Source organism: Myotis nattereri (assembly GCF_964212035.1).
Source record: "Myotis nattereri genome assembly, chromosome: 11".
NCBI classification, from domain to species: Eukaryota; Metazoa; Chordata; class Mammalia; order Chiroptera; family Vespertilionidae; genus Myotis; species Myotis nattereri.
Window position 1 is genome coordinate 51,824,298 of NC_138086.1, and position 25,276 is coordinate 51,849,573.

General features: G+C 38.8%; 1 protein-coding gene across 1 annotated transcript in view; it reads right to left on the bottom strand.

Annotated features, from left to right (window-relative positions):
* The window catches only part of THSD7A (thrombospondin type 1 domain containing 7A), a 318,818-nt gene that overhangs the window by 196,666 nt on the left and 96,876 nt on the right, over positions 1–25,276 (bottom strand). Inside the window, exon 2 of the mRNA XM_081102812.1 lies at positions 6,368–7,199. Coding sequence (XP_080958938.1) covers positions 6,368–7,199 — 832 coding nt within the window. The remainder of the gene's footprint in view (positions 1–6,367; positions 7,200–25,276) is intronic.

Genomic DNA, 25,276 nt, shown 5'->3' on the forward strand with positions numbered 1-25,276 from the left:
CCTGCTCCCCCACCCACTACACACATACACATATGGTTTCTGGATGAGAAAATTGAATCCCAGAAAGTTTATATGACTTATTCAACATTGTGTAGCCATGAGTACATAGGTTTCCCTATTCTTATTTAGTACTTATTTCCCCTACTTATCCATTACTTAAATTCCTCTCTTATTGATTCAATGAATTTTCAGGCCTTTGTAAAGCCAATAGTTTTATATTCAAACTTTTATATCTCTGTTCTGGAGCGCAATCCTTAAAGAAAAGAATAGAGTAGTTAACAACCAGTTTTCCTTTTTAAAAAAATTGATTTGAGCCATAACCGGTTTGGCTCAGTGAATAGAGCATAGAGCGTCGGCCTGCGGACTGTAAGGTCCCAGGTTCGATTCTGGTAAAGGGCATGTACATTGGTTGCGGGCACATTCCCAGTGGGGGGTGTGCAGGAGGCGACTGATTGATGTTTCTCTCTCATTGATGTTTCTAACTCTCTATCTCCCTCCCTTCCTCTCTGTAAAAAATCAATAAAATATATATTTAAAAAAATTGATTTGAGAGAAAGAGAAAGGCCCATTTGTTGTTCCACCTGTTCATGCATTCATTGGTTGATTCTTGTATGTGCACTGACCAGGGATTGAATCTGAAATCGTGGTATAGCATGATGATGGTCTAACAAACTAAACTCCCCAGCCAGGGCCAACAACTAGTATTCTAAGGTAAAATAGGAATCAGAAATGAAGAGACTGATTGTGTTGAAAAGAAATACAATGTACTGATTAACAGATTTAATCTTGAAGTTGAAAGAGTATGTCAGAAAATCATTAAGTTTAAAAAAAATAGAAAACGACTTGCATATTATTCATTACTATTTGAAATGGTAAGACTGAATTTAAATAAAGATGTAAGAAAATAAAATTGATAACAAAATGATAGAAAAATACTCCAAAGTGTCAGTATTTTAGGGGTTACAAAACCATTCTCCTCTTCATGTTTTACCCAGTTTTTTTTAATAGTTTTTTTTATTTTAGAGAAGTTTTAGGTTTCCAACAAAACTGCAAGGAAGATAGAGTTCCCATACACTGGTCATCAAAGTTTAATCCCTCAGTCCCTCAAACAGATAGCCTCTCCTTGATGGTAACAGCACAGTGAGTTTCCTTGTTCAGGCCTGTCTATTATGCCATTCTGTCTTCAAACAGAACTCAGAGACTCTTCAGCAGCCCATTCACTAACACAGACCAGGCCATGCACAAGGTGGTATCATTGGCTTGGCCCCTTAGAAAGTTCAGGCTACTCAGAGATTTTGAGTTCATAAAAGCTGCAAAGACATAGTGCTGCTCTAAGTTTCATCCCTCAGTTCCATCTAATTTTACCACATTCTCCAAATCTTCTCTGCCAGTAGTGGTTTGGGACTATGATTGTTTCTTATTAACATAAAAGAATGGGATTTCTGTTTGCATTTTTATTCTTATTGATTTCAGTCTGTTTATAAAACAGAAGCAGGGCAGATCTATCTTCTTTAACTTGGAAGTTCTAGCAGTAAGTCTGATAAAATTTTTATTTGCCTACAAACTATTTCAACAATACTCATAGGCTTATTTATCTAAATTCATTTAGTTATTGTAATAAGATTTTTAAATCATAGTAATTAATTTTTCACCCTCTTTCATGATAAATTTTTTTCTCAATTTGATATGAGGAGACACTTTAAATTTAATCACTGAGTCCATAGTCTGTGGCCTTGTGTTTTGATGGTGTGATCCATTTACTTTTCATTTTAGAAGCTCAACTGTTGTACTCTAATATTTGAGCAAAATTTAGGGCAAAATGCCTGGTTTTTGTCTCTTCTTTACTAACACATTAACTTTCCTAATCATATATGCTTATTCATGCTTATTCATGTATATTCTTATATATAACTACAGGTCCGGTGCACAAAAATTTGTGTACTGGGGGGAGGGGGGCAGGGTCTCTCAGCCCGGCCTGTGCCCTCTTGCAGTCTGGGACCCCTCAGGGGTTGACCACCTGCTGGCTTAGGCCCACTTCCCAGGGGATTGGGAATAAGCTGGCAGTCAGACATCCCTCTGGCAGCCCGGGAGCCCTTGGGGGATGTCCACTTGCCAGCGGGGAGCAGGCCTAAGCTGCAGTCGGACATCCTTAGCACTGCTGAGGAGGCAAGAGATGCTCCCACCACCACTGCTGTACTGGTAGCCGTCAGCCTGGCTTGTGGCAGAGCATAGCTCCACCTGTGGGAGCACACTGACCACCAGGGAGCTGCTCCTGCATTGAGCGTCTGCCCCCTGGTGGTCAGTGTGTGTCATAGTGAACAGTCATTCTGCTGTTAGGGTCAATTTGCATATTACCCTTTTAATATCCTATACTAATAAAAGAGAAAAATGGTAATTGGCGTACGAATGATACCTTTTTCATTGGCTAATCAGTGAGATATGCAAATTAACTGCCAACTAAGATTGGCAGTTAACCGCCAAAAAAGATGGCGGCTAATTTGCATATTGCAGGCAGGATGGTACAGCGCCATTAGAGAGCGGGTAGGGGGCGTGAGTGTCAGTGGTCGCCCGGGACCCAATCCGGCCGGCAAACCCGGACGCGAGCCAGAGGGGCGGCTGCGGCGTCCGCCTGCACTCATGCCCTCAACCCGCGAGAGCGGGTTGAGAGTGTGAGTGCCGGTGGTCGCCCGGGACCCAATCACGCGGGCCTGCGGGGTGGCTGCAGCTGTTGCCCGGGACCTGATCCGGCCGGCAGACCCGGACGCCAGCCAGCGGGGCGGCTGCGGCATCCGCCCGCACTCATGCCGCCAACCCGCGTTTGGGGCGTGAGTGCTGGCAGTCCCCGGAGACCAGATCCCACTGGCTGACCATGACACAGGCCGGCGGGGCGGCTGCGGTGTCCGCCCTACTCATGTCCCCAACCAAAGCGGGTTGGGGGCATGAGTGCCAGCGGTTGCCCGGACCCAATCCGGCCGGCAGACCTGGACGCGAGCCGGCAGGGCGGCTGCGGTGTCCGCCCCACTCACGCCGCCAACCCTGGGCAAGGGGCTGATCAGGCGATCGGAGGGTGATGGGGGTCTAAGCCTCTGGCCAAGGCATCAGGCCTGGGAAAGGGGCAGAGCCAGCAATCGGAGGGGTTTGGGGGTCCCCTGCCCAGGCCTGACGCCTGGGCCAGAGGCATCAGGCCTGGGCTGGGGGCAGAACCAGTGATGGGGGGAAATGAGGGTCCCCTGCCCAGGCCTGACGTCTCTGTCAGAGGCATTAGGCCTGGGCAAGGGGCCGATCCTGCGATTGGAGGGTGATGGGGGTCAACGCCTGAGGGCTCCCAGTATGTGAGAGGGGGCAGGCTGGGCTGAGGGACACTCCCCCCCACACACACACCCAGTATAGGTGTATCCTATCCCTAGTATAGGATAGAGGCCTGGTGCATGGGAGGGGGCTGGCTGGTTTGCCCTGAAGGGTGTGCCGGATCAGGATGGGGGTCCTGCTGGGGTGACTGGCCAGCATGGGTGAGGGGCTGAGGGCCATTTTCAGACTGGCCACACCTCCTTCAGGGTGGGGGTCCCCATTGGAGTGCCTGGCCAGCCTGTTTGAGGGGCTGATGGCTGTTTTCAGGTTGGCCACAACCCCTTCAGAGTGGGGGTCCCTGCTGGGGTGCCTGGCCAGCCTGGGTGAGGGGCTGATGGCTGTTTGTAGGCTGGCCACAGCCCCTTCAGGGTGGGGTGGTCTCCACTGGCCAGCCTGGGTGAGTGGCTGCTGGCTGTTTGCAGGTTGTCCACAGGCCTTTCAGGGGGGGCAGGTCCCCACTGGGGTGCCTGGCCAGCCTGGGTGAGGAGCTGATGGCTGTTTGCAGGCTGGCCAAGCCCCGCAGCAGGGACCCTCACCCATGAGGGTGTGGCCTTCGTGGGTGAGGGGCTGATGGCATTTTGCAGGCTGGCCACGGCCCCCAGCCACCCAAGCTCCTAGTGGAGGCTGGCTGGAAGCAGGTATCTGGGATTTATTTATCTTCTATAATTGAAACTTTGTTGCCTTGTGCGGAGGCCACAGAGGGCCAGGGCAGGCAGGAAGCTTGGCTTCCTCTATCGCCGGGGCAACCAAGGCTTCTGCTTGCTCCAGCTCCGTGGCTGCCGGCCGCCATTTTGGTTGGGTTAATTTGCATATAGTCGCTCTGATCGGCTGGTGGGTGTGGCTTGGTGCGTAGCAGAGTTGTGGCCAATTTGCATGTTTCTCTTTTATTAGATTAGATTCTTAAATAAGAAAAATTTAATAACAAATTTGTTGAACCTAACGTTTCACCTATCCCTAATAAGTTACAACATACATGCACTATCATTTTATTAGAATAATTAGATATGGTATTTCTAATATAAGTACCTGATAAATGATCTACAGATTTTTAAATATATTTATTTCGAACAGCTGCATGGGTATGTGAGGCTCTATGCAGTAGGAAGTACTATCCTGATTACACTCTTAATTGAGTAGTCAACATTAAATTAAATGTCTACACCATGTTAACCCAGTGACATCAGGAGATAACTTAAGTGGTCTTGGAGACTCAAGAAATTAGCAGAATAAGGACAGTCATAAATAATAAAAACAGGGACTGACTTGAAAGTATACTTGACACAGAATCAGAGGTGAACACACACACACACACACATAAGGAGTTTTAAAGAACCTAGACAATGTAGGCAGGAGAGCAATCAGCCCTTAGCAAGACCAGGAAAGGAGTTGGGCTGACAACACCAAAATCGAGGAAGAGCAAATTACTGTAGGGCTGAGAGAAAATGCAACTGTGTCAGTCCAAAGACGGGAGGGCGTAGCAAATATCCTAAAATCAGTGACTAGAACAATGCTATACTGAGAGAAATTCTTGTCTTAGATAAGTCAATTGTTTGTTTGTTCATTAATTTACACTATATCCTTCAATGAAAAGGGCTTCAAACCAACTTTCAAAAGCTGTAGACAGCAAAACACTAGGCAAAAATGAGCGAAGAAAAATAATGAGTATGAGAAACAGATGAAGCCAATGGAGTACGTTAGCATACAACATGCATGTCACACAGTCCTATTATGTTCCCAACAGCCAAGGTAAAGAGGAAAATGTCCTCTGTTACAGGACTTTCAGGGGCCATAAGGAAAACAACCCAGCTGCCCACCAGAAGCACTGGGTTGAGACTGCAGAGAAGTTTCTTACGTGCTTTTAATTAAAGAACAGATATGTGGTGAAGCAGGTGACATTTCAATGTCATTTCTACAATATATATGAAATAAAATTCTGAATGACGTTACCATAATTTCTCTCAGTTCAATCCAAATCATAACTGCATAAATATTTCAGAAAAGGCAATTATGCAAATTACCCACCTAAGCCACTCCCAGATGGTATGGCTTATCCAAAAGCAAAATTCAGAATATCCGAAAAACATCAAAGCCTTTAGCTCAGTGGTTCTCAACCTTCTGGCCCTTTAAATACAGTTCCTCATGTTGTGACCCGTACAATTATTTTCGTTGCTACTTCATAACTGTAATGTTGCTACTGTTATGAATCATGATGTAAATATCTGATATGCAGGATGGTCTTAGGCAACCCCTGTGAAAGGGTCATTCGACCGCCAAAGGGGTCGCGACCCACAGGTTGAGAACCGCTGCGAGTTTAGCTCATCCTCAATGAATGATCCTCAATGAATATTTTCACAATAAAGCTCACATGAGAAAGTTGTTTCATAATATTGTCATTATTTACTCAGAGATAATTTGACAAATAATTCTGGTCTAGAAAATGTAGTCAATTAATTACATATTTTCTAAACTAGAAATCTCATGATTAAATACCATCTACTTATCTTAATTTCTGCTGATTTCCCCTTTTCTTCTCTGGGGAAAGTTATTCCATTTTATAAAATGTGGAAGAGAATTATTCTTAGCTATAGCTCCCTGGGTTGTTGTTTAGATTTTGTTTATGGGGTAATTATCAAAATACTATAAACTTGGAGAGATTACAAGTGTGTCTTATTCTAAGTAAAATAAATATCTGAATTCAAAATCCCAAAACTCTGGCCTTTATGTATTTGTTTTTTCCCATTACAGGTGTAAACAGCAGTATTGGCCTAAAGAAGCAGTATCAGCTCTCAGAGAATCTCGCATTTTAACAAGAAAATTGAAATGAGCTCAAGTTGTCCACTGCTAAGCATGAGCAAAATAGAAATAACGCCAGGAAACCCACGAAGCTGAAAGTGCTAAACGTTGCACCCTGGGTTGTGTGCACGTGGGTTTCAGGAGTTAGCAGAGCATGTCTGAAGGCCTCTCTAGCCCAACGTCTTGACAGAGAGACACGGAGTAGTTAATGGTAAGGAAATGTTACCTCAAATCAGCAACTTGCCCCGTCTTGTTCGTACACGTAACCTCTCTGGTCTGATATCCAATCTGGATGTCCCAGTATTTGTTCTCTTGACGATTCTGTCTGTTCCTGTTTCTCTTTTTCTTAATAAGTTCCCGGGCCTCTGGATCCTTCACTGCTTTTCCTCGGTCCCGTTCCCGTTCCTTATTCTTCCCACGCCGCCTTGCCTGCCTCACTTGCCTGGGGTGGGGCATCCCGCACGCGCTCCAGGGCCCCACGTGCAGGCTGTGTGGGCTCTCATCAGCCTCGCACGGGCTGGACTGGCACACCTGAAACTCCGTCAGGTTGGGGCAGCCCGAGCCCCCGAACTGGGGCGGCGCCACCACGTGGCGTGTCCGGTGCTGGAGCCCACTGCCACACGTCTTGGAGCACTCGGACCAGGCGGAAAACTCAGACACGATGCAGTCCTGCTGGCAGGGGATGAGGCAGGCCTGCTCCAGGAGCGGCTTGGGCTCGAAGTACTCACAAATGATATCCTCCGCCGGCGTGTCTTTCTCCTTCTGCATGCACGTGACCTCTCGCACCTGAATGCCTTCTTCCCCCTTCACGCACTCCAGGGCCTTCTCCAGGCTTTTGGAGATCACAGGCTGGCACTGATTCCAGGGTCCCAGCCTCCAGTCGTACAGCTCTTTGTGCCAGTCACAAACTTTGAAGCAATGCTGCTGGTTGCTGGGCCTCTCGGCCTGCTTGCAGTTGGTATGCAACGTCGTCCATCCTTCCACATGCGCACACCACACCGCCCGGGTCTGGATGCCTCCTGGACCACAATCGTCTCCCATGCATCGGCCCCATGGACCTAAACATGACACAAGAGTTAACAGTGCTACCATAAGGAAACTATAGGCTGCTTTACGTTCCAGAAAGACACTTCAAGATCTAGTACAGGAACTTCCCTGAAGTGTGATAAAGTAGGTCTCCGTACAGAATTTTAGCAAAGTAATGATCTGCACTCAGGGGAACTGTGTCATACTATCTATATCAGGTAACTGCTGGGGCAATTTCACTCTGGGTCCTTTGGGGATTATTAAAAGTTTGCTTTTAGTCATTTCCTTAATTTTAGGTTGTTAGCCTATGCTCATAGAGGACATCAGAAATTAGTCACAGTGAAAACTCTACTCCTGCCTCATAACCATCACCCAAGTAAGTAACTGGGAAAGAAAAAGGACCCATGTGAAGAACTTCGTCTCCCAAGGCTTTTCTTCTCCCGAGCAATTAACTATTTTGTAGAATATGCTCTGTTCTGCCTCATTTTCTATTACTATACATTGTGACTAAGAGTCTAATATTATGGAATAAAAGGGTAATATGCAAATAGACCGAACAGTGTCACTACCGGTCGCTATGATACACACTGACCACAGGGGGCAGATGCTCAATGCAGGAGCTGCCCCCTGGTGGTCAGTGCACTCCCACAGGGGGAGCACACTCAGCCACAAGCTGGGCTGATGGCTGGCGAGCGCAGCGGCCCGCCTCAGTGGCAGCGATAAGGATGTCAAGGTAAGGATGTCCAACTGCAGCCATCAGTAGGACATCCCCTGAGGGCTCCCGAACTGTGAAAGGGTGCAGGCCGGGCTGAGGCACCCAACTACCCCCCCTGCCCCGAGTGCACAAAAGTCATGTACTGGGCCTCTAGTAGTTTTATATGTGTATGCTGTCAGAAGTGTTTACTTTCTGGTAATCAAAGTGGAAATCATCATTTAAGCACATTCTGCCTTTAAATTTATCATTTCTCTCATTTCCGTGAAGTATAAAAATAGATGAAAGAATTTAAATTTAATTAAAAGACTATGCAATTTTCTGAACATTGAAGGGTTATTTGGAGTTTCTTCAATCTATTCATTTCCTAGGTGTGACCTATTTGGTATTATAGAGCAGTATGATGGGATACTTAAGTTAGTGGCTCTAGTGTGAAATGTGGGCCTTTTACCTTTGAATCCTTTTTATAGATTGAAATCCTAATGCATTATTCTCTTTTTTTGTGTAGGAAGATAATAGGACTTCAGTACTTTAACAGACAAATCTGTTCAATTTATGAAATTGACAATTATATAATTTTGAAATTTTAAAGAAACATAATGATCACATAATTGGGTGATTTTCAAAATGTGCTCCATGGAATTTGATAAATTATTTGATGTATCCTAGCGCCATCTTTAATAGGTCATATGGGAAGGTGCTGACCAGCATATAGGGTTGGACTTCAGGGTCTCCTAACCTCACCTTTCTGCCCTCCTTCCTGAATCTACATTGTTGCTGCTTTAAGAAAAGTTCCATTGTTATTATTTATTTTTATACATTTTGAGATTATGCATGAGATTTTGTCTGACAAATGTTTTCTATTGCTGTAAAATGAAAACCACTAAATGAGGCCAACAGATTCACTCTATGAATGAAAAGAACTGGCGACAAGAAGGGGAAGTGATTTGCCAAGTTCACATCTTGAATGAATAACCAAACCTTGATTTCTGATTCTATTTCTGCCTTTTAATGTTATGATTTAGCCTAGATTTTAGAGCTCAAGACTTAGGTATACTTATTAAAAATAATTAAATCACAATGAATAAAATATGAAGAATGTGCTTATTATATTTAATGTAAACATTTACTTTTATTTATATATCAAAGTGTTTATAATTTGATAATGTTATCTTTGTTACAAATGGAACAATGGGTTTATAAATAGAAAAGAGATCAACTGAAAATATTGTGCTAACCATTATTGCATGAAAATAAGAACTGTCTATTTGGCATACCTATACATCATTGCTTTATGAATCTCATATGTGAAAAGTTATAAAGGACTTGAAATGCATTTACAGAAACAGTCTTCCCAGAGTGCTGATGTCAACACTTTGAGGTAAGAAAGCCAGTGAGTTTGTTACATCTGCCCACATGCAATGCCTGATGATATTTTAATTTTATTTTTAATGTGTCAAAGAAAAATATATACTTATAAATTTGTTAATGCTCTCTCGATATTTTGTAAATATTCAGTTTAGGAATCACAGAACCTAGGATCGTTTTCAATAAGGGAACATAGTAATATGCATAAAATTTTACAGTTAATTCCACATATCTTTGGTATTTATTCCTTTTCCCCATTGTGCTTGACCAAATCAGTAATCCTTATTTCCTACCCTAAATACAGCATATAAAGATAGATTTATGTCAGGCTTTCAAGTTAGAAGTTATATGCCGTTACATCTAAATTTCACAATGTAAGTGTCTTGCATTAATTCAGAGTCTAAATTCCAGGTATAACTTGTGGGAACTTTTTGATATTTATTGTTTTCTAATCTTTTGTATTAATTGTGAAATTATACTGATTAATCAGATTAGGACTATTGAGAAGTTAGTCTTTTAGCCTCAAAGTAAACATTTAAAATTTTTATAGCAAATTGTAAATTTGGCACTTAAAAATACTTGGTTGATCTCTCCCCAGGGGGGTGAGGGCATGAGGGGGGGGGGGAGGTAGTTGGAGGGAGGGTAAGGGCACATATGTGTTACCTTAATCAATAAAGAAAAAAATACTTAATTGTACCATATATTTGATGTCAATACCAACAGAAAGAAAGAAATTGAGTTCAAGAAAACTTCAACAGTATTTCATACATTGATAATGAGTAAGCATATCTATGGTTTACTTAGATAACTAGAAAAAGCATACATTCTAAATACAAATACAATTCAATTTTCATTCCAAAAATATCATCACAGATTCCTATTAACCATCTATGCATAGGTAAACATGTTGGGCTTATTTTATTCCAAGTATATTTACATTGAAAACCAGAAGACAGGCAATCCTGAGAAAATTCCATGGAGATCTATAAAAACACCCTCTAGGGCAAGGCTGAAGGGAGATAAAACATATGAGGGCACCAGCCAAAGTGGAGGTGGCAAAATAATCACAAGTGAACCTGAAAAAAACTCATTCACTTTGCAGGCTTTAACTGCTGTCTTATCTTTTCATTGCACCTTGGGTATTACACATGTCCAATTAACAGACCCTTTTGAAAAATCAGATCTTTACCATGGTAGATCCGATGAAGGGCTGTCTCCTTCTTTCCTCCAGCAGTTTTAAAATAATCACACAATGAACAGAAAGGGTGCCACATCTAAAATTGCTCTTGACAGCTAAGATTGTTAGCCCAATTAGCTACCCTGTGTCATGGAGAACAAATGTTTCAAAGGGCAAACTGAAAGCACAATATGCAAACTCTATCAAGGAAAACACAAAGAAATCCCCTCCCAAGTACAATAGAGGACTGTGATATTGAACTCCTATATCTCTGCATAATGGTAAATTGTAGCTTTCTGCCTCCTGTTACTAAGAGTGGGAAGGGATGGAGTTGGAAAGGTGGTGTGTGTTTGTGTGTGTGTGTGTGCGCGCGCGCGTGTGCATGCAGAGATGTTTGCTTTTTAATAAGAACAGAAAGAATTTCCCTGGGGTTAAAACTTGCTTCATTTATTGTCCTTGTTCACTATAACATAAAGGAACTTGGACTCCAACTGCACAAAACAAAGGATAGGCCCCTTTTTACTTAAGGCTTTGGATAATGTCCCTTTATAAGAGGAAATGTACTCCTGCATGCAGATCTGTAGGATTGTATTCATTTAGTATCATGCAAACATACTTCTAGGATGTAGGTCAAAAATATATATGTAGAACATTTAGCCTGACAGATACTATGTAAACCAAGAAAGAAATGCTGGATGTCTTATTCCACTAAAAAAAATATGAAGCGACTGTTTAGATATCCAAATATTTATGTAACTGATAGGCTCACAATAGAAATATTTTCAGTTGGTACTGATACAAGATTATGCACAATTGTTATAACAACTTTAAATGAGTTCTACTTGGCTTATTTTTCCATAGGCTAGTGCTTTAAATATAATTCTTAACTAACTTTCCAAAAATGTTGATAAAAATGAGTTTTTCACTCCTGCTAAAGAGGGTTTTACAACATGCCTACACTCTTCATGTCATTCTAAACTCTCTTTATTTCAGTCTACAAAAGAAGGCCTCATAAATTTAAAATTAGTATTTTGCTCAACATATTCAACACTGACTTCTTCTAATATTGTGTTTTATATGTCAAGGGCACGAGAACAATATAAAGCTGAGTCTATAAAAGGCCACATTATTGACAGGTGGCTAGCAACTGTTCCAAATAACCTTATAAAAGATAAACACTACAAAAGGAGCACGCGGAAATTATGCGAACTACTTTCTGTCCTTGTGTGCTATAAAAGCCTCAAATGAGCCAGTTTCTTGTTAGGCTAAATATGTTTGCATCGTTCGGATGACACAGTGCCTTTTCCCTCCTGGATTTGGTTATGGAACAGCATGTTCTAGTTTGTGGGATCAAGGAGTGCACAAACGGCTTAGTAATATACAAAATTCTGTCTCTTGAATGCTGCACAGTATCTTATTTTAAAATTCACAGATCACATAATTTAAAAAAAACTATTTGATTTTATTCAAGCATATTAGTTTAGAAATTACTGCTAATTAATAGGAAAGAAAATTCCTCATGAATCCTATAAACTGCAGATAAGTAGTATTCATATTTTGCTGTCATTCTATTCGGCAATTGAAATATATATTTATATAAATTGGAGATTGTGCTATAAATGATTTTATAATCTGCATGTTTACCTCACTGTATACTATTGAAATGACTCAATTTCAATAGATGTGGGGACCTCAGATTCACACAAGATTGAACCTACTAGACAGTCACTCAATCTCATTTGCTCTTCATATTTACACAATTAGATCTATCCGTTAGTGGCATAGTTTGTTATACTAATTTACCATGATTTATCTAATTGATATTTTATTTGTGAAAATGTAGATTTTTTTCCCTAATCATTTACAACATTATAAAGCATGCTACAATGAGCATCCTTTTTGTACATTGGTCAAATAATTTAAACAAAAGTTTTGCAAATTATCAAGCTTTTGATATAGCTAGTATTACCAAAATGTCCATCAAAATGTACTAGTTTGCCCTCCTACCAGCAATTTATGAATATACTAGAGGCCTGATGCACAAAGATTCGTGCAAGAATGGGCCTTCCTTCCCCTGGCTGCTGGCACTGCCTTTGCTCCAGCCCTGAGCCGTATTTCCGCCTTCCCAAGCTGCTCAGAGGCCCAGAACAGCTGGGGCACTGTGAAAGGCCTGCGTCATTAGCCATTGTGATGATGCAAGCGTCCCACCCCGCCCTGCCCCCAGCCGCTGGGCGCCTGCGTATGCAATTTAACCCACCATCTTTGTTGGGTTAATTTGCATACTCACTCCTTATTGGCCGGTGGGCGTGCGATGATTCGGTCAATTTGCATCTTTCCCTTTTATTAGTGTAGATATTTTTTCCTCAGATCTTCAAACTGCTATTTTCCAGATTTGGGCTTTTATTGAGGGAATCTTAGGTGCTTACATCCTCAAAGGATCCATCCTTTAACTATTTTGACTGTAAAGATAGTCTTTATTCCTTTAACTCCAATCCTTTGTGTACTGTAGTCTCCAGAAAGACCTCAAAGCTTCTGGAGAATAGATATTATCCTCTTTTTTTTCAGCACTGGAATGTAATTTTGTCTACTTTGTGCTCATCTGGGAATTTAAAAGGATGTTTTCTGTGGATAGAAGCAAATATGTGAGCTTAATTGTCTGTCTTGAAGCAGTCCCATAGATTACTAGAGTGCCTAGCATTCAATACCACACTAATTAACTTCATTAAAATATGCACTCTATCTAGGAGACACATTTTGTAAAGATTTCTGAACACGAAAACAATTAAATTTTGAATATTTACTGTCATAAAGTAGTTAAAAGTTTATTTTTAAAAAACAAAAGGGGAGCTCAGTTTTTTTTACTTGAGTTTTACTTTAATTTAATTTGATTTTAATTTAAAATATAATTCTCAAATGACAAATCACTTTGCTAGATAAGGAAAGATCACTCTGAAGTCAAGCTGAGCTTTCATCTTCAATAAGTAATTAAACGTTAAAAGAAATTATGTTAAGAATATCAAATTAAATGTGTAAAATGAAGTCAAGCTCTTTCAACCTGGGGAGACAATGAATGTGGAGTTAGTGACTCTGATAGCCGATTTTACAGTTGCCAAATATATTAGCAGTCTATTTTCAGGTCTTATTGTGTTTGATCTCTTTTAGGAAAATTACTTAACCTCTTTGAAATCTGGTTTCCCCTATCTGTAAAACAGAATATAAAACATCTCCTCTATTAATAAAATCAGATAATCGGTTTTATCTTCAAAGAATTGTTGCCAATAAAGCATTTTTGAAGATGCATGCAATTCTGTTAATTGTTCTTTAATAACTGTAGCCACTATATCTTTAACTAGAAAAACAGTGTCTTTTAGCCTGAAACATTTAGATTTTTTACAAAATTAGACAGACAGAAATGAACATCCATTTGTGGGGGGTTTTTCTATGCACATGTGTTCTGTATTTAGGTATAAATTTATCCTTGCATATTAAATTTCTATGGCTGACAAATTCTTTTTTTTAATATATTATATTAATTTTTTACAGAGAGGAAGGGAGAGGAATAGAGAGTTAGAAATATCGATGAGAGAGAAACATCAATCAGCTGCCTCCTGCACACTCCCTACTGGGTATGTGCCCGCAACCAAGGTACATGCCCTTGATCAGAATCAAACCTGGGACCCTTGAGTCCGCAGGCCGACGCTCTATCCACTGAACCAAACCAGCTGGGGCCTGACAAATTCTTTAAGTATCAAATAGTCATAATTTTAAAATCTGGTTATATTAATAATAGTTTAGGAGGCCAATTTATAACTTAGGACACATCATTAGTCTTTCTGAAGATATATGTAAATGTAGTATTTTTTTTTGCTTGATTAAAAATAACAGTAAGGATACATTTTAAATAAATATATATTTACAAATATATATATATAATATCATATATATATATGATATTAATTCGGGGCATTGATACAGTTGGTTTCATTGAGTTCAAGAATATGACAGTGGGAGAATCAACTAAGGAAGATGGTTAGAAGAAGAATAAGGGAGCTAATGGTTGCACATTCATGGAAATTGTGAAATTTAAAACTGAAGGACACCTAGTGATAAAGAGTGTAACATTTTATAGCAAGATCATATATATATATTGATTTCAGAGAGAAATTGAGAGGGAGAGAGAGATAGAAACATCAATGATAGCAGAGAATCATTGATGGGCTGCCTCCTGCACACCCCACACTGGGGATAGAGCCTATAACCTGGGCATGTGCCCTGACTGGCAATCGAACCATGACCTCCTGGTTCATAGGTAAATTCTCAACCACTGAGCCACACTGGCTGGGCTATAGCCAAGGTCTTAAGACCATCAGAAGTTAAATGCAGGTTATATAGTCATCCAAGCCAGAGTCCAAACCCAGATGTTCTGACCTTCCAACTCAGTACTCTCACATTCTAACTCAAGGGACTTTAATTCAGATGAATAGCTCCCAAAGGAACTCTATTTCTCAAACTCTACTTAGTAAATTATCAGTTATCTTAAGCTCCATAAATCATCCGCTGTCATGAACAAAAATTATTTTCATCTTGGCATCTATAATTTGGAAGGAACTACAGAGATCCTGTAACACAATCTTTCTTCATCTTACATTCTTTTAACCCAGTGGTTCTCAACCTTCTGGACCTTTAAATGTTGTGACCCAACCATAAAATTATTTTCGTTGCTACTTCATAACTGTAATGTTGCTACTGTTATGAATCGTAATGTAAATATCTGATATGCAGGATGGTCATATGCGACCCCTGTGAAAGGGTTGTTCGACTGCCAAAGGGGTCACGACCCACATGTTGAGAACTGCTGTTTTAACCTCAGATGGAACACATCCGCTGAAAAGTGCTCATTTTACGCAAAGTTGCCCATTCTGGTGATGGAGAATTTGTTTATTGACTTGTTATTTCTTCTCTATATTCCTATAAAATCTTCCTCTCCAAGAATTCTACTCTAACCTCTTCCTGACAGCTTTTTAAATATTTTAAAACTTTGAATTAAATAATCTCATTATTTTTGTTCCTAATAAGATTTCTGGTCTGATCACTAGACTTACTGCTCTTCTATTAGATGTACAATAATATCCTAGAACAATTTGGAACTAGTAAAGGAAATTAAATGGAGTAGACATATATAAATAAACTACATCCAGATATTTTCTATTCTTATTAAAATTAATGCAAATAACCTCATATTCATTTCAACATGATGAGTCTCACCCCAAGTCTCTAAATACTCTGTTAACTCATTTCACACACATTTTGTCAAGGTTCAGACTTTCTTCATCACCACTGTGCTGTGTAGTGAATTTACTCACTATGACCATTCTTTTGGTCACTGCTTGGCTAACTCAACTCCATAAGAACAAAGAGACATTTTGAAAATTCTGTGCCTAAATATCTATTTCTTCCTTATCCAGAGGCTGACTGAGGAAACCAGATGTGCATTTCACCTCTGAGCTCGGCCAGATTAATCAGCAGCATTCACTAACCCGGGTTCCTGATGCATTCAGTAATCACTACCCAAACCTGAAATCTCAAAAGAGTGTAATTCCATTACATATTCCAGAATTGATAAGTTTTAGGTTATGTTTGGAGATAAATATTCATAATATATGTTTGCATGCTTTGACATGGTGTGTATAAAATGTTATGAAGAAATAAGAGTCATCACATCGCTAATGCTTTACACATTTATCTGCCTCAATTTAGTATTCTATTGGTAGAAAGAAAAGAGAATTATTTAAATCAAAATTCCACTCATAAATTAAAGTCTCTTTTTGGAAACAATTCCAGCACTAAAAATGTTCTGAGCGTTCTATACCGAATGCTCATTATTTGCTAGGGTACATAGGGCTTAGGGGCTCACAGCCCACAGATGGTCTCCAGGCTAAATAGGACACAGCAGAAGCGCAGAGGAAACTTGCATTTGGATTACCTAAACTGTGTTCCTACCAGAATTCATTTTAAATCTTTTTTTCAAAAGTTTGTTTTATTGTGGAAAGAACACTTTAACATGAGATCTACTCTCAAAAAATGTTAAGTGTATAATGCATTATTGTTGACGATACATAGGTCCAATGTTACACAACAGATCTCTAGAACTTACTCATCTTGCTTATCTGAAACTTTATGCATATTGATTAGTAGCTCCTCATTTCCCCCTCCCCCTGTCCCTGGCAACCACTATTCTACTCTCTGCTTTTATGAGTTTGACCATTTTAGATATCTCCATTGCATACCAACTTTCCTTTATTCATTTGTTCATGGACATTCCAGTTGTTTCTACATCTTAGCTATTATGATTAGTACTGCCATTTCCCCAAGGAAGACATAAATGGTCAACAAGTATATGGAAAAATGCTGAATGTCACTAATCATGAGGTAAGTGCAACCAAAACAAAAATGAGATATCACCTCACACCTGTGAGGATGGTTATTATCTGAAAAACAAAAGACAGCAAGTGTTGGAGAGGATGTGGAGAAATTGGAACTCTTGCGCACTGTTGGTGAGATTGCAAATTGGTTCAGTCCTTATGAAAAACAGTATAGTGGCTCCTGAAAAAATTAAAAATATAGCTACAGTAAGGCCCAGCAATGCCACTTCTGGGTATTTATACAAAAGAACTGAAATCATGATCTCAAAGTATATTAGCAGTATTTATTTTTAATGTTTATCTCTTTGTTGTATCTATGTAGGCTCCAGGCATTAGTTTATATCACCTGTTTTTTTCCCAAAAACCAGTGTGCCAATTGGTCTAATTATTTAATACCCATGACAGCAATAGGCTCATTGAGAGACTAAAGAAGATTTCTCACACTATGTGCCCCACAAGTTTTGACATATTGTTAAATTGTGTACTCTATTGTTCACCAAGGATTTTGTGTATGCAAACATTTCTCAAATAAGCTTTTAAACCACTGAGAGATAGGAGCTTTATTATGTCCCTTTTATAGTTCCTACTATGGTGCCAGACTGTCAATAAAAATTCATATGAGAGTCCTTTCCATAGGACATTTAAAATATAATTGGTATTGTTCCTTAATAGATACTTGGTGAGCTGCAAGTGATAGATGTTTGTAGACATCCTCAAAAGAAAGGTTCTGGGTTTTTAAAAAATAGTTTGACATCTTGTATGAATTATCAAAAAGCTAAAAAATAGAGTAGCTGGCTATGGAGGTCAAGGTAATATTACATTCAAAAAGTGACAATAATGAAAGTCAAGCACTAGATAGGATGGCCATCCTGCCAGCATCAACAAGCGACCAGAAGGTGGAGAGTCCAACATAAAAAATGCATCAATTGCAAAACTAATTGGCGAGAAAATGAACTTACAGATTTAAGGAGATTTATGCCTAAAAACTAATCTAAAACTCAACCAGCTGCTCAGGGACATTGGACAATTAAAATGTAAAGTGTGAGACGGAGCCGCCCATGATTGTTTAAACTAACAAACTTTAACATTATTTTCCTTCTGATTTGTTTTTTTCTTTCTCTGAGGTTATAATCAGTAGGATGGGCATGTTTATCAGGTGCATTTATTTTAGGCTTTCTTGTCACTTGCTACTATGCTTGTGAAGATGACTGTAAGAAGTGATAGAATTAAAATTATTTTCCCAATATAGATCTGCTTTCACTCAGATGATGTTTATGTTGACTCATTATTTCAATGGCAGTTTTTTCAATGTCACAATGTCTCTCTGAGGGCCAGCCCCATTTTCTTAATTGCTGTAGTCCTGAAGCATCCTGGTTTCTTCTGTGATACACACTGCCCCTAAGATTTGAGCTTCACTGATCTCACAAATCTCACCTCTCAGACAGTTCTTTAACTCACTTTGCCAATGGCTAAATTTTTTATCTATAGATAAGCAGTCTTTCAGAATGTTACACCACAAAAAAATTCCAGTCTTAATGTTCTTTGATATCTTGCAGTTTTCAATTGACATGAGGAATTAGAAAGCAAGAGTACTCATGGGGGAATTCCTTTATCTCTGACTCTGATCTCTGTAGCTCCTGGAAAATATGGCAATTGTTGAGTCTCTTGGAAAGAAAATGAGCACAAATAAAATATATTTGACTGTATTTTAGGATTCTTAGCAAAACTCAATATAATGCTTTATGCCTTCAAGGGTGAGTGAAAAATATGGGAAAATTATCAAGTATGGGTATATTTCTTAGGACTTAAATTGTACTTTGTGGCGGTATTTCCAAAATAAAATTATATGATGTGTTTTGGGTTTGAATTTACTCAAATTTTAAAAAAAATGTTTTTCATTTATTTTCAGCTCTCCTGGAAATTGCCCATATGTCACTGATTTCCGTGTTGTGTAGATGCTTGGTCATGAGTTACCCAGTTCCCATTTGATGACAGTATCCTATTAATGTGCTTAAAGGCACTAGAATAACCTATACTCACACTTGAATTTAAAATTGTTAGCCACTTGTCCACTTTTGCCCATCTCTAATCTGTTTTTTGCCCTAATCAGATAGAGCATTCTTTTCAATATGTAAGTCTGTTCATTTCACTTTCTTGCTTAGAACTCTTTGATGTCTTTCCATTGCTCTTAGATTAAAGTAAAGCTTGTTAGGATAAGTTGACCTGTCCCTCCCTCTCCAAGCCTATCTTGTATTTTGCTCCCTCCCAATATTGTGCACACTCACCTTCTATTCCACTTTTCCTCAAATAGATCTCTATTATAGCACATACATTTAATGAATACAAACTCTAGCTGCTTAATTTTAAAAAATTATCACTGCTAATATATTAGTGAGAAGACACCTTCACCAGTGAGCATAAGACCTTAATTTAGTTACAATATAAACTTACACACAAAGTCCTACCTAAGATTCTAGACCTTTCTACTTAAAGTATGATATAGGGACCAGCAATATCAACAATGATCAGAAATTCAGAATCTCAGGTCCAACCCCACACCTACTGAATCAGAATATACATATTCAGAAGATTCTTATAATTTGCATGCATATTAAAGTTTGAAAGGTACAGTTCATTAATTTACACTGATTTATAAAGGGGTCATCGTAACAGTTTAGATGGAGAGGGATATGCTTATACATGAAAAGAATTAATATGGAAAGAAACCAATTTTTCCTAGAATAACTTATGAATTCATTGATGCTTTCAAATAAGAGATAATGAGTAGCAACTGTCTACCAGATACTATGCGAGGCACTGGATACACCAGGATGTTTAAAAAATGAAGCAGTTATTGCCTCATGCTTCATTCCACCCACTCAGAGAACTAGCTTAAATAAAAGATGCAAAAACTACTATACACTTGCAATTAAAGCAAAGGCTAACAGAAAATTCTAATAAAATAATTTTGGAAGTCAAGTTATTCCAAACTTCATCTCTTTTAAAATCAAGTATATCTAAAATAAACATTATGAATAAAAACAATGATATTGGGTCTTGTCTGCTTTTATATTAAGTCATATTTTGATGTAAAAAAAAATAAAATATGATGGCCCAGTAAGAATAGAAGAACAATTCAACTGAACATAATAAAATATTCAAAAACACAACAAATTAAAAAACATATGTTGTAAGCAAAATATAATAAAAGTGGCACTTTATATTATTAATTAAAACTGATTAAAATAAATAACATTAAATTTTTGATTAATTCTTTGACAAAAGAAGTTAAATCCCTGCCTGGTAACATAACACTAAAATAAATTATGTATGTCTAATAGAGATAAGTATAAAAAAGGAAACCTGTTATAACCAGAAATTTTAAAAATACATGTGAATGTGTATTTAAAACAAAGGAAGATGTCTTATGCTTCTAACCCTGACATACTCAGAACAATCTTTCCAATAAGAACAGTTAGAATAGCTAGTCAAAAAAGATCTGTTTGAAGGCATCAGAGATATATTAATGAGTAAGAATTTGAAGAAGCAATGAAGTCAAAATGAAGTGCAAAAGAGATCTGAGATTCATCTCAACTTGTATCCTTGAGCAATTTTCCATTTCATAAACTGTGGCCAAGAAGTAAAGAATATAAACAGAATTTTTAGTCATTTTATAGACCTGAGAAGAAAACATTATGTCCAGAATTGACCAGAAAGAAGAAGGAAAACAACCCAGTTGTCAATTTTAATTTCTAAAATGCTGAATCTGTGAATAAAGTAAAAAAAAAATATATATATATATATATATATATATATATATATATATATATAAAATTTGATAAATTCCAGATTAGATGAAGGTGATATTTCCATGGCCTAAGCACCCCCCCACACACACACAAACACACATACACACACACTGACACACACACATACAAACCCTATCTGGAAGAGTATATCAATTATGCAGAGTCTCCTCCGCCTTTTCTTAAATCACATTGGTTGGCATTCAACCAAAAATTGCTTAGAATACCAAGATACAAGAGATCCATATACCAGGGTTACCAGACCTGCACATTAAAGCAACTGTGATTGTTTTCCAGAAAATGAAAAACATGATTAAGAATTTCAGCAGAGAGCAGGGATTTGTTTAAAAATAGCTAAAAAAAAAAAAAAATCTAGAACTGAAAAATACAATAACTGAACTAAGAACTGAATAAATAGATTTCATAGAAAGGGGACTGGTAAGATAGGAGGTAAATTTCTTTAAAATATCTAGAATTATTCAAAAATTGAAGAAAAGAACATGTGGGATATAGGAAAAATCTTTACCATTCAAATGAATTAATAAGAGAGAGAAAATATCTAAGAAGAAAACATCCGCCGAAACCGGTTTGGCTCAGTGGATAGAGCGTCAGCCTGCGGATTGAAAGGTCCCAGGTTCGATTCCGGTCAAGGGCATGTACCTGGGTTGCAGGCATTTCCCCAGTGGGAGATGTGCAGGAGGCAGCTGATCGATGTTTCTCTCTCATCGATGTTTCTAACTCTCTATCTCTCTCCCTTCTTCTCTGTAAAAAAAATCAATAAAATATATTTAAAAAAAAAAAAAAAAAAAAGAAAACATCCAGGAAATAATAAAAAAGATTGAAAAGGTAAATCCAAGTGAATGTTGAATATATAAAACAATAGTAATATGTCCAGTGCAGTTTCATTTATATAGAATACGAATACATATCACAATGAAGTATGAGTTAAACAGATGCAAAGAATTTTAAGGTCACTGATATTTCTGGGATGAGTAGAATTACTAATTTAGAGATTACTCTAATAAATAAAGTGTAAGCCACTAAAAGAATAGCCAAAAAAGTATATAACTAATGAGCTATTAGAGGAGAAATAGTGATAATAAAATAATAAAGTAAAAGACAGAAAAAGGTATGCAGAAGTGAGAAAATAGAAAAATAGTTAAGATAGTATAATTAAACCAAAATAATATTAGGAAAAGGGAAAATTACCAACCAGTCTCTCTCATGAACATAGATGTAAAAATCATTTTTAAAAATATACAAAGCAATCCAATAATAAGTACACCAAAAGGATAATACATCATAACCAACTGGAGATTTTTCCAAAAACACAAGATTGGTTTTAATGTTTGAAAATCAATCAATGTAATGAAGTGAGAAATCATCATTATGCACTGTGAAGTCAAAGCACAAGATATTAGGTGAAATATATAAGAATCTCAATTTTGTTGAGCAAAAACATAACTGAAATGACATATGCAAAATAACAGTGATTTCTTCCTGCCTCATCTGATAATGGGTTTTCATTTTATTTTATTTTTTTATATCGTTTCCCTTCTTTTTAAATTAATGAATTATAACTTTTCTTTAAAATAAATATAAGATGCTACAGTAAATATAGAAGTTGTCCTACATTCTAGACTCTTTTTCTCCTACATAACATTAGGACTAAAAACTGCCTTCTTAGCCACCACTTTTATTATATTGGTGCTCTCTGACCTCACCACTAGTATAAAATTTTGTTATTCATCTTTTATTTCTTTCAGGCTCTATTATCCACATTCTTTGATGATAAATTCAATAAATTTCTCTAGTATAAAATTCTCTAATATAAAATGTTAACTGTCAGAATAATAAATAGGGTTACACAGTACCTCAAAACATGTGTATGTTGCCCCTATTTATAACAAAATACAATCTATGGCAGTCCGAAGAACAGGTGGAGAGAGTATATTTGATATCAGAGAAATCTGGGTTTATGCAGATGCTTGTCTTTTATTTATTACTAGAGGCCCAGTGCACAAAAATTTGTGCACTTGGGCGGGTCCCTCAGCCCAGCCTGTACCCTCTCACAGTCTGGGACCCCTCAGGGGATGTCCACTTGCCAGCAGGGAGCAGGCTTAAGCTGCAGTTGGAAATCGTTAGCACTGCTGAGGAGGTGGGGGAGGCTCCCACCACCACCGCTGTGCTGGCAGCCGTCAGCCTGGCTTGTGGCTGAGCAGAGCTTCCTTTGTGGGAGCGCACTGACCACCAGGGGGCTGCTCCTGCATTGAGTGTCTGCCCCCTGGTGGTCAGTGTTTGTCATAGTGACCAGTCATTCTCAGTTGTTCTGCTGTTAGGGTCAATCTGCATATTATCCTTTTATTATATAGGATAGAGGCCTGGTGCATGGGTGGGGGCTGGCTGGTTTGCCCTGAAGGGTGTCCTGGATCAGGGTGGGGGTCCCGCTGGGGTGCCTGGTCAGTCTGGGTGAGGGGCTGGTGACTGTTTGCAGACTGGGCAAGACCCCCAGTGGGGACCCTCACCCAATGGGGGTGTGGCCAGCCTGTTTGAGGGGCTGAAGGCTGTTTTCAGGCTGGCCATGCCCCCTGACGACCCAAGCTCCCAGTCTCTCCTTTTTTTCCTTTTTCTTTTTTTCTGGGATTTATTTATCTTCTATAATTGAAACTTTGTAGTCTTGAACGGAGCCAAGGGCTGGCCAGCGCAGGCAGGAAGCTTGGCTTCCTCCACATCTGGGGGCAACCCAAGCCTCCTGCTCACTCCAGTTCCATGGCCACCGCCATCTTAGTTTGGTTAATTTGCATACTCACTCCTGATTGGTTGCTGAGTGTGGCTTCTGGGCATGGCTTGAGTGTAGCGGAGGGATGGTTAATTTGCATGTTTCTCTTTTATTATATAGGATACTTCTTTGGACCACTTAATATTTATAAGCACCTATTTCCTCGTTTTTATATGTAGGATAATAAGAGAACACACCTCATAGGAATGTTCTATTAAATAGGTCATGCATTCAGCATTATTATTACTGAAAGGGAAGAACCTAGAAATCAGATATTTGCCTAAGGTTCAGACATATTTTGACATTCTAGTTACTCAGCAATGAGTAGCAGAGAGCCACTGAAACTGATGTGAGGTTGTATATGGCTATCAACTGTAACATAGAAACATAAAGATAAGAGATACATGCTTTCTAACTACTGAAATTACTGCACCAGGGATCGAGCAGAATGGATTCTCAAGTACAAGATAGTGACCTTAAAGCGCTTTCTCTAACCTCTAAATACAGTCCCCTTTGCAGCATTTCCTGAGACCCCAGTTTTCCCTGCAAACAACCCTTCCCTTTAGTCTCTATCCATGGATCACCTTGGGAGCCTCTTATCTCTGTCACATTTTCGTTTTTCTTATCTTCTCTTTCAAGGGTTGAATGAAATCAATAAAAGAGTGTCACTTTCTAATAAGATGGATGCAAATCAAAGAAAAGGGAAAGGGTGACTTAAGCATTAAATTGACTGGTCTGTTACTTGTAGCAGAATTTCACAATTCAGGAGCCATCAATAGCAATTCACAGGTAAAGCAGCATCAAAAAGCTTTGTCTGTGATGTCAAGAGGAGTTTACTTGGCTGCTTCTTGATGGCATAAGCATGTTAAGATTCCAAATAAAAAAAAGAAAAATCACACTTCTCTCTTCAGATATAAGGCCATGCCACAAAGCTCATTTCTAAGGAGGAAATGTGAATGCTGGAAGAGCCAACGTCTGAACTAGTTATTATGACTCGACGCCAAAGGATTTTTTAATTGCCACTAAAGTTGTTCCTACCCATTAATGTTAATTACCAATAATTTTCAGACCCTGCCAGCTAGAACATCTTTGCAGGCATATAAATTCAATAAATATGGTGTAAGTAGAACTGGGAAGTGGTAAGGTTGAGGTCTAAAAACCCTAAAGGAAAAATAAGGCAAATATGAGTGGTGTTTCTATTGTGTCCTGAATTGAGCCTTTCTTGATCTGTCTGCCACTTACATTCCATAATCAAAATCTGTTCTTATCCCTTCTCAAGAAAGCTTTCTGCAGTGTGAGGGTCACAAACCCTCTACAGTGTTGGGAGATGAGGAGTTTAGGGCACTCATTCATTGTAATGTTTGCCCACAAAACCCTTTCCTTGAGTGAGCTCTCTCTGAGATTGTCAGGCACACTGAAAAAAGGACAGTGTCCTTGGGACTCCTAAAGACTGGAGCCACCCAGCTCACTTCATAGCTGCAGGAACAGATCTAAGCTTTGTAGGATCCGAAGCTTGTACAATTTGGGAACCCTCTCTGAGAAAAGAAGACAAAGTTACAGACACAAAATCAAGTCCAACAGGGAGTTTTCTATAGAATGAGAAAATAAACAGACACAAATTGCAAGTTATTAAAAGACAACAAATACAAAAATAGGTGACCCTGTGATAATATTGCCCGCGCCTCTTCTTCCACCCAGAGTTTTAGAAAGTGTCCGTGCAAGAGAGAGGCTCTACTCTCCTAAAGGTAAACCCTCCACTAACTTGCCAGTTAAAGGTGACCAGACTATTTGCATCATTGAATCACAATTCGTTATTTGGACCTCAAAAGGTTGTAAGAAATAATT